Below are 15509 nucleotides of genomic sequence, written 5' to 3'. Positions count from 1 at the left end.
TTCAATCGAGTATATATATATGTATGTATGGTCGTTATATAAATATGGATGTTTAAAAATAATAGGTAATGGAAAATACATTATGTTAAATATGGCTTGTGGAATGACTTCTAAGTGAATTCCGTTGCTCTGACCCCTATTTTAAAAAGAGATATGACTTTCAAAACTACATTTATAAATGTTAAAATTATTCGTAAAATATATTTTACGTAAAAGAATAGGTATCGAGGTAAAAGGTAAAGGTAATAGCTAAAAGGTAGATCAAAGAGGTTTTAAATTATTTATCAATTTAATCGAATAACTTTGCACTTATTAAGATGTACGGGAAGCACAATTGTTGAATTCATATGAATTCATAGCTTAACCCATTGAATTCAAATTATAAATTTACGTTTAAATTATAAATTATAAATATACGTTATTGTGTCAAGTTTAGATAGGTTAAACAGTGGATATAAAAGGAAACTATTTCCTGTAATAAAATTCAGTGGAACGGTAAGGTTCATTCGAGTAACGTTGATAGATGACTGATATTGACAACTTCGTGGATAACATAATCAATTCTTGTTCTGCGTAATAGAAAATACTTCTGAAAGTAAGTAAAATTCATATGTTTATTAAAAATATCATAATTTTTATATTACATCGATAGAAAATTTAACAATGCAGAAGTTAAACAATACGAATTTCACATGAAAATCAAATTGTCTCTGGTCAAATAATTCTTACTATAATTATAAGACTTCTTTTTATTAATAAATATAATAAATATGAAATCTTATTATATAATAATAAGGCTTATATAAATTACAAATTAAATGGTACTGGTACCATTGGATACAATATAAATCCCAATTATGGAATAGAATTTGAAATAGCATTAATTATAAATAAAATGAAATATAAATGAAAAATAAATCACTTTTCCATTATTTCTACATTGCACGAAATTAGTAAGTCTGTACTTGGGACGAATATCCATGATTGAAAATTATTAAAATGTTCGCTAACAAGTGTATTGTCAATGGCTGTGTACATAGATATATACCCCATTATTATGTGTAATTAACATAAAATGACTAAGCGATCATCTTAGACCACATTGAGTGTTAACTGTATTCCTGCTTTAATCTTCTTATGTATAAGTGTATTTAAATATATAATTCTTGTATATTCGTTTTGTTATTATACGTAAATGCAAAATAAAATATGTATTAATTATGAATGAATTTCTAGTGGCGATATAAATCAAATATCTCATCTATTTTTTGCTTGACCTGGTGAAACCATACGTATGGATTTATCTATGGAATAAATTCAAGGCGAATTCTGACCACTGGAAAACATATCTTTTATTTATTCATTGTTAAAAAAGAAAACATATTAAGACAAACGATTAAGGGATAAACCTCGAAGATATACTGCAAGATTTTATTTAATACTTCCTAGTTTGCAAATGATTTTACATTCTGGCGCGCTTGAATAACGGAACGATCATATATAAATATGCATGTATATAAGTAGACACACATAAGGAGATACTGAATTATTTTCAACTGATCAAAGAACAAACGATTTTCTAATTACACCTTTATAAGTTCAAAATATTATAAATGAATTAGTGGCTTAGAATATTATTGAAGCATACATGTAAGAACAGCCATGATCTCTATTCATTCAATCGGTATTAATTAAGATAGTGTGATAGCTTGATTATATGAACAAAAATCAGTTAATCACATGGGATTGGAAAATGCTTGAATAATATTCGAAAGTACGATTATAATATTTTTTTAAATAGAATTATCAGCCTACTAATAAGAGAAATGTGAAAGAACTCGTGCTACAGCATAGAAAAAGAACGATCGAAGAATATATGTTAATATTTTTGTATACAGATCGATTTGAAGGAACAGAAATGATGGAAGTGCAAATAAAAGAGAACGACCAAGAAAAAGCTGTAGCGAAAAAGAATTTGAAGCTTGGAACATTGAAAGAATATTCGCCAAATGAAACGCTATCTTCAGTTGAAAACATCCACAAATTAACGACGATTCAAACCTTCTACGTAAATCAATGTCTTTTTATAACCGGCGGTACAGGTTTTATGGGAAAAATGTTGATTGAAAAATTATTACGAGGATGCCCTGGCATCAACTGCATTTACGTTTTGATACGAAGGAAAAACGATAAAAGTGTCTCTAAAAAAATGGAAGAAATTGTCGAAAATTCGGTGAGTCCTTTATTTACAATCGATTATTATATTTATCTTGTGATTAGATTTTCATTCAACTCTATGATTGTATGTCTTCACTGAATAGTATTTAATATTTAATACATTTAATAGATTCTTTTAAGAAGAAGAAAATTGATAAAGAATTTTCAAATGTCTCCTTCTTTCTTCTAAACCATATTATAAAGTGGTAACAGTAAAGCATAATAGAAAGCAGGCTCCTCAATAGTTTGTTTTCTGTATCTTTTCTGATATTAACGTTAAAATTAATATTTAGACGGAAAATATTCTCTACTTAGTTATATAATGACTTTGATGGAAGTCATGTAAAAAATTACAATGAAATGCGTTTCTAAATATATGAAAAACAATTAAAAAGAATGTTTTAGAAAAAGATTTCCAAAGTTGAACACAGTACTTCTAATACATTAATACATTCATGATCAAGCGTATAAAGCGATATGAACAGCTGATACCAAGTTTAATTTGCAAATATCTATAGCTGAATACCGCAATGATTTGTTATTTAAATATGTACCCATATAGGAAATGTAGCTTCTTGATATCATACTTTCAATTAATTTGTGCTTAAAATTTAAACAGGAAGTTAAATATTGGATAGAATATTACAGGAAATATTAAACTTAGAAAGAGTTATTTATATTGATGAAATTTATATTTAGCAAACGAATATACTGAATTTTTTAAGACATAACTAAATAACGTATTTACAGGTTTGTTTCTGCTAATAGCTTTACGTTGTATCAAATAATAACTAGAAATTAGGCACGTTTCATAACGAAACTAAATCAAAGTAAACGAAATTGAACAAAAAATTTACCAATAAAAATTTAATATTTTAATAATAATGTTCTCTCGATAAAACGCAATTCGATAAAATATTGAATTTTACATCTATGATTTTTTTTTCAAAATCTGAAAGTAAAAGTTGTAACACTGCGTTTTCATTTTTTGCTAGTAATCAAGACATAAGACTACGTTAGCGGTCTCGAAACGTTAAAACTCCCTAATAAGAATGCATAAGAATATTTAAGGAATTAAGAATGATGAGGCCAAATTTTAAAAGTTTGTTAGTTTTCTTTTCACAAGCCAAATAAATATATCTATTTTTTTTCTCAACGTTTTTCATGTGTTAAACGCATCAGAGTTATTTTGGGTACTTTAGCAGATTTCTTGAATCCAACTTTCTTTTTTTTCTTCAATCGTATCGTCATTGTTCTCTATTCATTTTCTCACATTATTTATAATCTAAAGATAATAGAAAATAGTTTGATAGCATAAAAAAATTTGGTAAAAGATTTTTAATGCGGTAAGTTACGACCCTCATTCTCTGGAGAGAGAATTCATATCGAAACATGTCAATGTTTACAATTATCTTTAAGACACTGTCTAAATTATATATAAATTGTTATTTGCTGTCTATTTCTATAAATTAGAAATGAAAAAGGAATAATTTAGAAATTTAGAAATCAAATATTAGGGAAGAAAATATAAGATAAAATAAATGCATAAATCATAAAAATAGAAATCATCTCGTTATTTACCAATGCTCAATAACAAAGAAATGATCGTGATTCGATAGATTCAAGGCTTTATTCTGCAGTAATATATCCACTTTTCAATGTTTTCAACATTTATTTAACAAAGTGAGTTGAAGATACGACATAGGGTCCGACTATTTAGTCATTCCTCTATTAATGATACGTAGGTGCGTATGTGGGACAGGAAATATTTATAAACCTATCAATGCACACTTTTCAGTTATTTAACACGCTGAGAAAGCAGCAGCCAGGATTCCAAAATCGCATAGTGGCGATCGAGGGTGACTGTAGTTTGCCGAATCTCGGTATTTCGACAACCGATAGAGCTAAACTCATACGGGAAGTCTCTATTGTTTTTCACGTTGCCGCTACTGTGCGGTTCAACGAGAAAATTAAATTGGCGGCAGCTATTAATGTTCAAAGCCTGAAGGATTTGATACACTTATCTAAGGAAATGTCGAAACTAAAGGTACGCATTCTATTCTTTGTATGTGTGCTAATAACTCTATCATCAATCTCTATTTCGATTACTTTTTATGATAAGAGATAGAAATCAATTGTTTGGTTCAGAAAAACGCATTAATGTATGACTCAGATCCTTCTCTAAGTCACAGAAATTTTTCCAAGAAAGGAAATTGAAGTAAGGCGATGAAATTATTGAACAAATCTCTTTTATATTTTATTGTTTGTAAAATTCAAATACGAAAAATGAAATCGCATCTTTGACATAGAATTCACAAGTATTATCCCTACTTAACAGACTTTCTGTGACATCGAAAACTTGAAAAAATGATTCTGACAAACAATTGATTAATGTATGTTCCTTTCAACCAAAGAATTACGTTCTCCGTTATTTCTTCGAATCAGTAAAATTAGCAATGATATCGTTTCGTAACATGGTTATTGAGACACGCTGCACATTTTATTAATTATGTGGATCTTTAATTGAATGATCTGACTCTAATGAATGTTTGTTATCTTTTATGTTATAGAGTTTCGTCCATGTATCAACGGCTTATGCCAATTGTCTTGAAAATCAGATCGAGGAGAAATTTTATGATCCATCGATGAATGCCGACGAATTCATCGATTTGATGGAATCTATGGATGAGAAATTGATCGATAATGCTACACCGCAGTAAGTTTATCACCGAATCTTGATTTCACGATTGTTTTCTCTCATTATATTTCCATACATTTGTCGAGCCAAACGATTAGCTGGATACGTATACAATCTTCAAAAATCTATTCCACATAATGTTTTTATTTTAAGTAAATTTTTGTCAAAATATTAGGGCAGAAATAAAATAATTCATGAAAAGTTACTGAAAACATTAAAATTTTAAATTCTATTTAAATTCATTGATTATATTTCTGGGAAACGAAAATAATGAATGTACTGTAAAGTGAAATTCGATAACATTTTTTCAAATTCATTTTGAATACTATCTTTAGGTTGTATCTAATCATAACACAAATTACAATTCATTTTTGAATTAAAAAATAATATCACAGTTGAACATATTTGACAATAGAATTTAACAAAGTTAAACGAAATTGAAGAAACAAATTAACAATTACAATTTAATATTTAATAATAATGTTCTTTAGTTATATAACGTCACTTGAAAAATCTGCTTGATAAATGAAAGATTTGCAATTTTTGTGGCTATTCATTATTTTTGTCAATAACATTATCGCTAGAACTTCGTTACGTATATCCATCTATCGATATTGTAATGACGCTTTGTAAGTACGTTTCCGCTCGTGAATATATTAAAAATATATTAAGAGGACAAGTTATAGGTACCGACAATTAAAAATTGAACCTTATTTCTGATATTAGCTTACTTGGAAAATGGCCGAATACATATGTTTATACGAAATCAATCGCCGAGGATATCGTAAAAAGACATGCTGGCTTAATGCCGATTGGAATATTTCGTCCAGGAATCGGTTGGTAATAATGTGACTCTGTTAGAACAAAATAATAAATAATACATAATAATTAACTTAATATTCTTAGTGCTACCAACGTATATAGAACCTACACAAGGATGGACCGATAATATGAACGGGTTAGTGGGCACTACAGCAGGTGTAGCAATGGGAATAATACGAACTAATCTTTGCGATGCATCGTTAAATGTAAACATTATACCCGGAGATCTGGCGACTAATGCGCTAATTGTTAGTGCCTGGGACATAGCGAATAATCGAAGGTAACGTCAATTAATCACGTTTATTCGAAATATTTTCGATCAAACCAAATGACGATTAGAAAATATTAAATTACCGCTTACTGTAATCTTTCAGATCCATCGAAGAAATTCCTATTTATAATTACACATCTATGGATAATGCAATCACTTATGAGGAATTCACAAAATTGTCGAAGAAGAATATTAAATTATTACCGACTAACGATGCAATGTGGTACATAAGCTTTTGGAATATAAAATATCGATCAAATCATCTTATCTTCACGTATTTTCTACATATACTACCAGCTATTTTAATCGATACGATTGCGTTCTGTACAGGTAAAAAGCCAAGGTAATTTTTTCTTATTTTCTTTTTGAGTTCGATGCATCCTATGGTTCATGTCATTCTCAGATTCTCAAAAAACTCGATTCAATCAGTCTATTTCAAATGTAATAATTCCTTAAAGTTTATGTTTGGCCTTGTTGAGTTTTCTAAGTACTCGTCTAGGGTTAGCAATGATTCGCATGTTTCGACAATTTTTCGAAGAAAAAACAGATCATCAAACAATTTAGTTTAAACTTGTCTTCCCATTAATCTATAATTAATTCGTATCAAATTGGTACATGATTGAATATCTAGGGCAACAATGTGGTTATTTACACCCATGTCAGCACATTCTTTTCTTAAGTACATAATGATAATCACATTATTCATATGATACTTCGCCGATATCATGCATCTTACGAACTGAATGAAAGACCCTTTGTCATAATTGTTTCACCCCTTTTCCAAAAAGTCATTAGAAATTCGAGGTGTCTTGTTCTTAGTTACTGTCATGTTCTTTAATAGTCCGTAAAATTCTAATAATTGGATCTCCCATCTCCTTTCTTTTAGTAGCCGATCTTTGAGTTCCTTTTCTTGGCACAATTACTGTATCAATTTTTTTTATCATCTATCAGACATGTAGTATTTCTACAACACTTATTTACTCTTTGATTTTCCAATGTTCATGTATTTTTCTTTTCTTTAAATGTAGCTTTAATTATTTTTATATGCGGCACCTATCTTTTCAATGATCATACAATTTTTAACAAATTTACGCTTACGTTTAAGGTTACTCAAAATGTATAAAAAAATTGATACACTGTCGAAATTATTCCAATATTTTACTACTACCAAATTGAACTTTACCAATAAAAGATGGAACGAACTGTTAAGTAAGTTAACGACGGAAGATCGCGAATTATTCTTTTGTGATATAAAGGATATCAATTGGGATAAATATTTTGAAAATTACATTCTAGGCATAAGAATGTACGTCTTAAAGGATCCCATTGAAACGCTTCCACAAGCTCGTATAAAATGGCGAAGGTATCTTCTTTCTCATTGATCGTCTATTATTCACAATGACCTTCAAATCATACTTGTCTTTTTAATCTTCAAGACTTTACTGGATACATCAAGCATTGAAACTTTTTATCGTCTGTGTATTCCTTATAACTTGGGTCATGATATTCCGACACATGTAACGTTCGAATATGGGTAAATTAAGCAACTGACGTTATGGAGAGTGACAATGCAACTTTGAGAAGTTTTTTCCTATGTTTGAAATTGACATCCATATAGTCTAATTATTATTGTATATAGGTAAATAATATTAAGGTTTTCTCTACATAATTCTTTATATGAATGTTAATCATTGCGACTTAAAATATACTTGAATCTGTAACTATTGATATTTGTAGATTTAAGCGAATTCTATTTCAAATGAGGGTATAGTACTTAATGCGGATTGGATTTCAAAGATGTATAAAAAAGTATCCATCTTAAAAATCATGATGATAAATATATTTTCATGTTAATTTATGAATACAATCATCTTTTTCTTTTTCATAATTTTTTGATATTATTACCTTATATTCATTAAAAATAATTCCTATTATATCTGGGCAATTTTTAATTGAAATTGAATATTTCATTTTAATTTCAACCAGTTCATCTTTTAAAATGTACAAATAAGGTTATAAAAGCTTGAGAAGAAATGAAATTTATACCGTATTAGATCTTTAGATTTTAATCTTTTAAAACCGGCAATTACATCTTGACTATCTTACAATATCTCAACAGAAAGTTTACCATCTTATATTTAACTTCGAAAATAATGAAGGCAAAACTTTTTATAGCAGAACTGTTAACTGTTAAGCCTCAGGTAAGACGGCAAATGGCTAATCCGTAAGGTATTTTGATATTTTGGAATTAACATCGATACAGAAATTTGAATTAGTTGTCAAAAGACATGGACGCATATTATAATTTTTTCATATGATTTGTTGATAATAAATATAGCAATTGAGGAAAATACTTTTAAAAAATCATTTTGTAAACCTATTATCATTTATCTAAGCCATAAAGTTGTTATGTAAATATCGTTTAAATACATATATCTTACTTGTACCATGCTCCAGAATAGATCGCAGAAATATCATTCTGCTTCTTTACATAACTCAGGAATGATAGCAATTGGGAAAGTATAACGATTTCTCTCAGTCATATTTACGAATTACAATAACTATAGATTGATTAGTTTCAGGGGATTCCATTTTTGAATAGTTTCAAGAAAATACATTTCCATATCCTCCTCGTTTGCTTCACATTTGTAAGATAAACGAAGAAATATATTAATATCTACCTCCCTTTCCCTTTCAAAAAATTATCTAAATTGTAACAATAGATAATAGCATTGAATAACATATAACATTGTGAAAAACGGCTTGCATTTAAATTAATACCTGAAGTTAATCTTTCCACTTATGACCTTTCTGCCAATTCTTCATTTTGATACAATATTTTAAAATTTCATTTATTATATCTAATTTCAATTATATTGTGTGATACCAACGACGTTATTGATAAATTTATAATGGCTATTTTATAACAAGTATTTATAAATCAAATATATTTTCGGAAGAAGCAAAACGATAATAGATTCGGGTGACATCATGCGGCAGTAACTTGTATTCTTTCACCGCGGCGTTTTAGCGCCATTGTTACTTGATTACGTTTATTTCATAATTGCTCTATTGGACTAAAGCTTCCTGACATATCGACATTTGTGTGCAGGCAACATTTGGATGTCTTAACGACCCTATTGAACGGGTGACCGGATCGAGACCGGGAGATGGGTAATTTTGTAAGGATTACAAGTGTATGGAAAATTAGCAATTTTTAATAAAATTCTTGTTTAGTATACAGATGTAGTGATACATTATTCTAACAATTTTTCAATCTATTTTTGCTGATTCACATATTTTCTCCATTATGTTTGATTAACCTGAATTCCTAGAGGAGTTTTAGTTTTTATTCGATGTTTTTATTATACTATGATTCTTCAGATATTTTTCTCTAAAAGTCTGACTATTAGATATATATATATATATATATATATATATATATCAATATGTAATATATTAGATATCAATATGAAGTAGAAAAATTATTTCCTACCTCGTTCATGAAAAATTATATAACTTCTTCAGATCGACCCAATATGCTTGTAATCTATATGTTTGTTAAAAATCCACTTCAACGTCTTTCAGTTTATTTTCATATATTAATTCCCTGCTTTAATGGGCATAAAAAAATTTTTTCTTTTGATTGTATCAGCTCTTTAAAAAAAAATAATTATAAGTATGATATTAAGAAGGATATTTCTTTTATATTCGTACAAACTTAAGTAGTTGCATTTTGCAATATTTAACTATAGACTTTTGAAAATTATATGAGGTATTGATCTGAGTCTCTCGACCGACAAACGACGCTTATAATTGTGTTACTATATGAGAAATATGACTTTGAAAGAATTCTATTAAACCATCATTTTTAACACTAAATTAGTTGGCGTAATTTCGGTCAAAGTGTTCAATTTCAACTAACTTGTTGCAACAGCCTTCTCCTATACGTCAGCATTTATCGTCATTCCCATCATTTCTGCTCTTTCAAATCGATCTGCAAACGTATAGATGAACATAAACCTGAAGATATTAAAAAATTCTTATCTCATTAAATTGATTGATTCTTTTCGATTGTTTTTCTTTCTATTTTTTGAATCGAATTTTTCCATTCATCTCACATTAGTATGATAGAAGATAGATTAATGATTCTATTAGAAAAAACATTAAAAAAAGAAAAAATATTATAATCGAATATTATTTACGCATTTTACAAGGTTATGACATTATTCTTCTTCGTTTAATCGAGCGAGCACAAGATCGTTATTAAATCCAATTGGATAAAACGTAATCATGACAGTTCTTACACTTACGCCTCTATAATATTGTAAAATTATAAATAATGAGAGAATCGTTTGATCTGTGAGCGTTTGTAATGTAATCTATGATGGTAACTAAAAAGGTCATATATTTCGTGTAAAAAGTATTTACTTAATAGTATAAAGTCACTTCTTTAGATTAAATTTGCATATGTATTGTTCTTTTTCAATCGAGTATATATATATGTATGTATGGTCGTTATATAAATATGGATGTTTAAAAATAATAGGTAATGGAAAATACATTATGTTAAATATGGCTTGTGGAATGACTTCTAAGTGAATTCCGTTGCTCTGACCCCTATTTTAAAAAGAGATATGACTTTCAAAACTACATTTATAAATGTTAAAATTATTCGTAAAATATATTTTACGTAAAAGAATAGGTATCGAGGTAAAAGGTAAAGGTAATAGCTAAAAGGTAGATCAAAGAGGTTTTAAATTATTTATCAATTTAATCGAATAACTTTGCACTTATTAAGATGTACGGGAAGCACAATTGTTGAATTCATATGAATTCATAGCTTAACCCATTGAATTCAAATTATAAATTTACGTTTAAATTATAAATTATAAATATACGTTATTGTGTCAAGTTTAGATAGGTTAAACAGTGGATATAAAAGGAAACTATTTCCTGTAATAAAATTCAGTGGAACGGTAAGGTTCATTCGAGTAACGTTGATAGATGACTGATATTGACAACTTCGTGGATAACATAATCAATTCTTGTTCTGCGTAATAGAAAATACTTCTGAAAGTAAGTAAAATTCATATGTTTATTAAAAATATCATAATTTTTATATTACATCGATAGAAAATTTAACAATGCAGAAGTTAAATACGAATTTCACATGAAAATCAAATTGTCTCTGGTCAAATAATTCTTACTATAATTATAAGACTTCTTTTTATTAATAAATATAATAAATATGAAATCTTATTATATAATAATAAGGCTTATATAAATTACAAATTAAATGGTACTGGTACCATTGGATACAATATAAATCCCAATTATGGAATAGAATATGAAATAGCATTAATTATAAATAAAATGAAATATAAATGAAAAATAAATCACTTTTCCATTATTTCTACATTGCACGAAATTAGTAAGTTTGTTCTTGGGACGAATATCCAAGATTGAAAATTATTAAAATGTTCGCTAACAAGTGTATTATCGATGGCTGTGTACATAGATATATACCCCATTATTATGTTTAATTAACATAAAATGACTAAGCGATCATCTTAGACCACATTAGGAGTTAACTGTATTCCTGCTTTAATCTTCTTATGTATAAATGTATTTAAATATATAATTCTTTTATATTCGTTTTGTTGTTATACGTAAATGCAAAATAAAATATGTATTAATTATGAATGAATTTCTAGTGGCGATACAAATCATATTTCCCATCTATTTTTTACTTGACCTGGTGAAACCATACGTGTCGATTTATCTATGGAATAAATTCAAGGCGAATTCTGACCACTGGAAACATATCTTTTATTTATTAATGCGCTAATTTTTAGTGCCTGTGACATAGCGAATAATCGAAGATAGCGTCAATTAATCACGTTTAATCGAAACATTTTCGATTAAACCAAATGACGTTTAAAAATAAATTAAATTACCGCGTATTGTAATCTTTCAAATCTATCGAAGAAATTCCTATTTATAATTATATATTTACGGATAATCCAATCACTTTTACAGAATTCAATCATCACTATTAAGGAATTCAGAAAAATGTCGACGAAGAACATTCTATTATTACACCGACTAATGAAGCAATTTGATACAGCAGCTTTTGGAATACAAAATATCGACCAATTTATTTTATCTACACGTATTTTCCACAAATAGTACCAGTTCTTATAATCGATACGATCTGTTTGATTACGGATAAGCTGCCAAGATATATTTGTCTTATCATTTATTTTAGAAAAAATGCTTTATTAGACTAAAATAAAAAAATGGCGTGCCTTATACTTTCTTGTTCAAGGTTGATTAATTTCAGTATTAGGCTAATAGTTTCTAATAGTTCTTATCATTACAGTTTGATTCTACAAAATTATAGATAACATAATTACAAATTATAGACAAATATACATAAATATTCTAAATATATATAGACATATATGTAAAGAAAGTATACTTTCTCCAGGTAGATTTGTCACGCGTCTCATGGCCCGCCCTTCTTTTGTCTTTGTTATCTACAAATTCTTTTGTTACCTACAAATCGAACCGTTAAGATTTGGGGAGAGAAACTGGTAGTAAGAAATAGAACGTAGACTAGAGAAGTAGTACGAGAGTAAAATATAAAATTTAACAGAGTGAACAATAAACGTGAATTGTCGTTTCTTTGTTCACAGAGAAACATATTTTCGTTTGACACTTCACCCTAATTAAAACGAGTTAAAATAAAAAAATAAGATATTATATATATACATAAATATATATACATAAATAAATAAAAATTACCTAATAATAGGTAAATATTCTTTCTCTGAATATTATTTTAGTTATGCTCAGATTACCAAGAAGCTTGATAGAGTCAACTTTACAAAAAAGCTTTTACAGATTTAAAAATAACGCAAACTAGTGTTGATTCTTTCTCATTCGGCTATCTAAGTTCGGACGTGGGATTAGCATTGCTTCACATTTTTCGACATTTCTTCGAAAACAAAACTGATCTTTCCCTAATTCAGTCTCTTTATTAGACAGTTTTATTTTATTATTTTTTATTAGACAGTTTTAAGGTTTCGAGTCCGCTAACGTAGTCTTATGTCTAGAATATGAGCAAAAAGTGAAAACGAGGTGTTACAACTTCTATTTTCAGATTTTGAAAAAAAAATCATAGGTATAAAATTCAATATTTTATCGAATTGCATTTTATCGAAAGAACATTATTATTAAAATATTAAATTTTTATTGATAAATTTTTTGTTCAATTACATTTAATTTGATTTAATTTCGTTATAAAACGTGCACAATTTCTAGTTATTATATGATACAACGTAAAGCTATTAGCTGAAACAAATCTGTAAATACGTTATTTAGTTATGTCTTAGAAAATTCAGTATATTCGTTTGCTAAATATAAATTTCATCAATATAAATAACTCTTTCTAAGTTTAATATTTCCTGTAATATTTTATTCAATATTTAACTTCCCGTTTAAATTTTAAGCACAAATTAATTGAAAGTATGATATCAAGAAGCTACATTTCCTATATGGATATTTAAATAACAAATCATTGCGGTATTCAGCTATAGATATTTGCAAATTAAACTTGGTATCCAGCTGTTCATATCGCTTTATACGCTTGATCATGAATGTATTAATGTATTAGAAGTACTGTGTTCGACTTTGGAAATCTTTTTCTAAACCATTCTTTTTAATTGTTTTTCATATATTTCGAAATGCATTTCATTGTAATTTTTTACATGACTTCCATCAAAGTCATTATATAACTAAGTAGAGAATATTTTCCGTCTAAATATTAATTTTAACGTTAATATCAGAAAAGATACAGAAAACAAACTATTGAGGAGCCTGCTTTCTATTATGCTTTACTGCTACCACTTTCTAATATGGTTTACAAGAAAGAAGGAGACATTTGAAAATTCTTTATCAATTTTCTTCTTCTTAAAAGAATCTATTAAATGTATTAAATATAAATAATATTGAGTGAAGACACAGAATCGTAGAGTTGAATGAAAATCAAATCACAAGATAAAAATAATAATCGATTGTAAATGAAGGACTCACCGAATTTTCGACAATTTCTTCCATTTTTTTAGAGATACTTTTATCGTTTTTCCTACGTATCAAAACGTAAATGCAGTTGATGTCAGGGCATCCTCGTAATAATTTTTCAATCAACATTTTTCCCATAAAACCTGTACCGCCGGTTATAAAAAGACATTGATTTACGTAGAAGGTTTGAATCGTCGTTAATTTGTGGATGTTTTTAACTGAAGATAGTGTTTCATTTGACGATTATTCGTTCGATGTTCTAAGTTTCAAATTATTTTTCGCTATAGCTGTTTCTTGGTCTTCCGCTTTTATTTGCAATTCCATCATTTCTGTTTCTTCAAATCAATCTGTAAACAAAAATATTAACATATATTCTTGGATCGTTCTTTTTCTATGCTGTAGCACGAGTTCTTTCACATTTCTCTTATTAGTAGGCTGATAATTCTATTAAAAAAAATATTATAATCGTACTTTCGAATATTATTCAAGCATTTTCCAATCCCATGTGATTAACTGATTTTTGTTCATATAATCAAGCTATCACACTATCTTAATTAATACCGATTGAATGAATAGAGATCATGGCTGTTCTTACATGTATGCTTCAATAATATTCTAAGCCACTAATTCATTTATAATATTTTGAACTTATAAAGGTGTAATTAGAAAATCGTTTGTTCTGTGATCAGTTGAAAATAATTCAGCATCTCCTTATGTGTGTCTATTTATATACATGCATATTTATATATGATCGTTCCGTTATTCAAGCGCGCCAGAATGTAAAATCGTTTGCAAACTAGGAAGTATTAAATAAAATCTTGCAATATATCTTCGAGGTTTATCCCTTAATCGTTTGTCTTAATATGTTTTCTTTTTTAACAATGAATAAATAAAAGATATGTTTCCAGTGGTCAGAATTCGCCTTGAATTTATTCCATAGATAAATCGACACGTATGGTTTCACCAGGTCAAGTAAAAAATAGATGGGAAATATGATTTGTATCGCCACTAGAAATTCATTCATAATTAATACATATTTTATTTTGCATTTACGTATAACAACAAAACGAATATAAAAGAATTATATATTTAAATACATTTATACATAAGAAGATTAAAGCAGGAATACAGTTAACTCCTAATGTGGTCTAAGATGATCGCTTAGTCATTTTATGTTAATTAAACATAATAATGGGGTATATATCTATGTACACAGCCATCGATAATACACTTGTTAGCGAACATTTTAATAATTTTCAATCTTGGATATTCGTCCCAAGAACAAACTTACTAATTTCGTGCAATGTAGAAATAATGGAAAAGTGATTTATTTTTCATTTATATTTCATTTTATTTATAATTAATGCTATTTCATATTCTATTCCATAATTGGGATTTATATTGTATCCAATG

At 27.9% G+C, this 15509-nt stretch overlaps 2 protein-coding genes across 4 annotated transcripts in view; one reads left to right on the top strand and one right to left on the bottom strand.

Annotated features, from left to right (window-relative positions):
* LOC124432358 (fatty acyl-CoA reductase wat-like) overlaps nucleotides 1-15509 on the bottom strand; it is a 71697-nt gene that overhangs the window by 55827 nt on the left and 361 nt on the right. The gene's annotated exons all lie outside the window — the stretch shown is intronic.
* Nucleotides 469-7870, top strand: LOC124432444 (fatty acyl-CoA reductase wat-like). Of its 3 annotated transcripts, none has more exons than XR_006944261.1 (10): nucleotides 469-595; nucleotides 1899-2233; nucleotides 4016-4264; nucleotides 4788-4933; nucleotides 5642-5751; nucleotides 5822-6017; nucleotides 6112-6351; nucleotides 7114-7371; nucleotides 7445-7647; nucleotides 7746-7870. XR_006944261.1 is itself a non-coding variant. In XM_046981422.1 (10 exons), the coding sequence occupies exons 2-10, from the start codon at nucleotides 1919-1921 to the stop codon at nucleotides 7527-7529; spliced, it is 1512 nt and encodes a 503-aa protein (XP_046837378.1). In that variant the 5' UTR covers nucleotides 469-595; nucleotides 1899-1918; the 3' UTR covers nucleotides 7530-7870. The 3 variants fall into 3 exon arrangements, 2 of the variants coding, with proteins under 2 accessions (XP_046837378.1, XP_046837377.1); XM_046981422.1 differs by having other exon boundaries at nucleotides 7114-7217; nucleotides 7305-7371; nucleotides 7445-7870; XM_046981421.1 differs by having other exon boundaries at nucleotides 7445-7870.

This window comes from Vespa crabro, chromosome 25 (genome assembly GCF_910589235.1).
Source record: "Vespa crabro chromosome 25, iyVesCrab1.2, whole genome shotgun sequence".
NCBI classification, from domain to species: domain Eukaryota; kingdom Metazoa; phylum Arthropoda; class Insecta; order Hymenoptera; family Vespidae; genus Vespa; species Vespa crabro.
This window is presented reverse-complemented; position numbering and strand designations above follow the sequence as displayed.

Bases quoted from the DNA above. Each gene is read 5' to 3' on its own strand.
- LOC124432444 (XM_046981421.1), top strand. From the start codon at position 1,919: ATGATGGAAGTGCAAATAAAAGAGAACGACCAAGAAAAAGCTGTAGCG. The intron at 4,265-4,787 runs GTACGCATTCTA...TTTATGTTATAG, and splicing joins AGGAAATGTCGAAACTAAAG to AGTTTCGTCCATGTATCAAC. The intron at 5,752-5,821 runs GTTGGTAATAAT...TAATATTCTTAG, and splicing joins AATATTTCGTCCAGGAATCG to TGCTACCAACGTATATAGAA.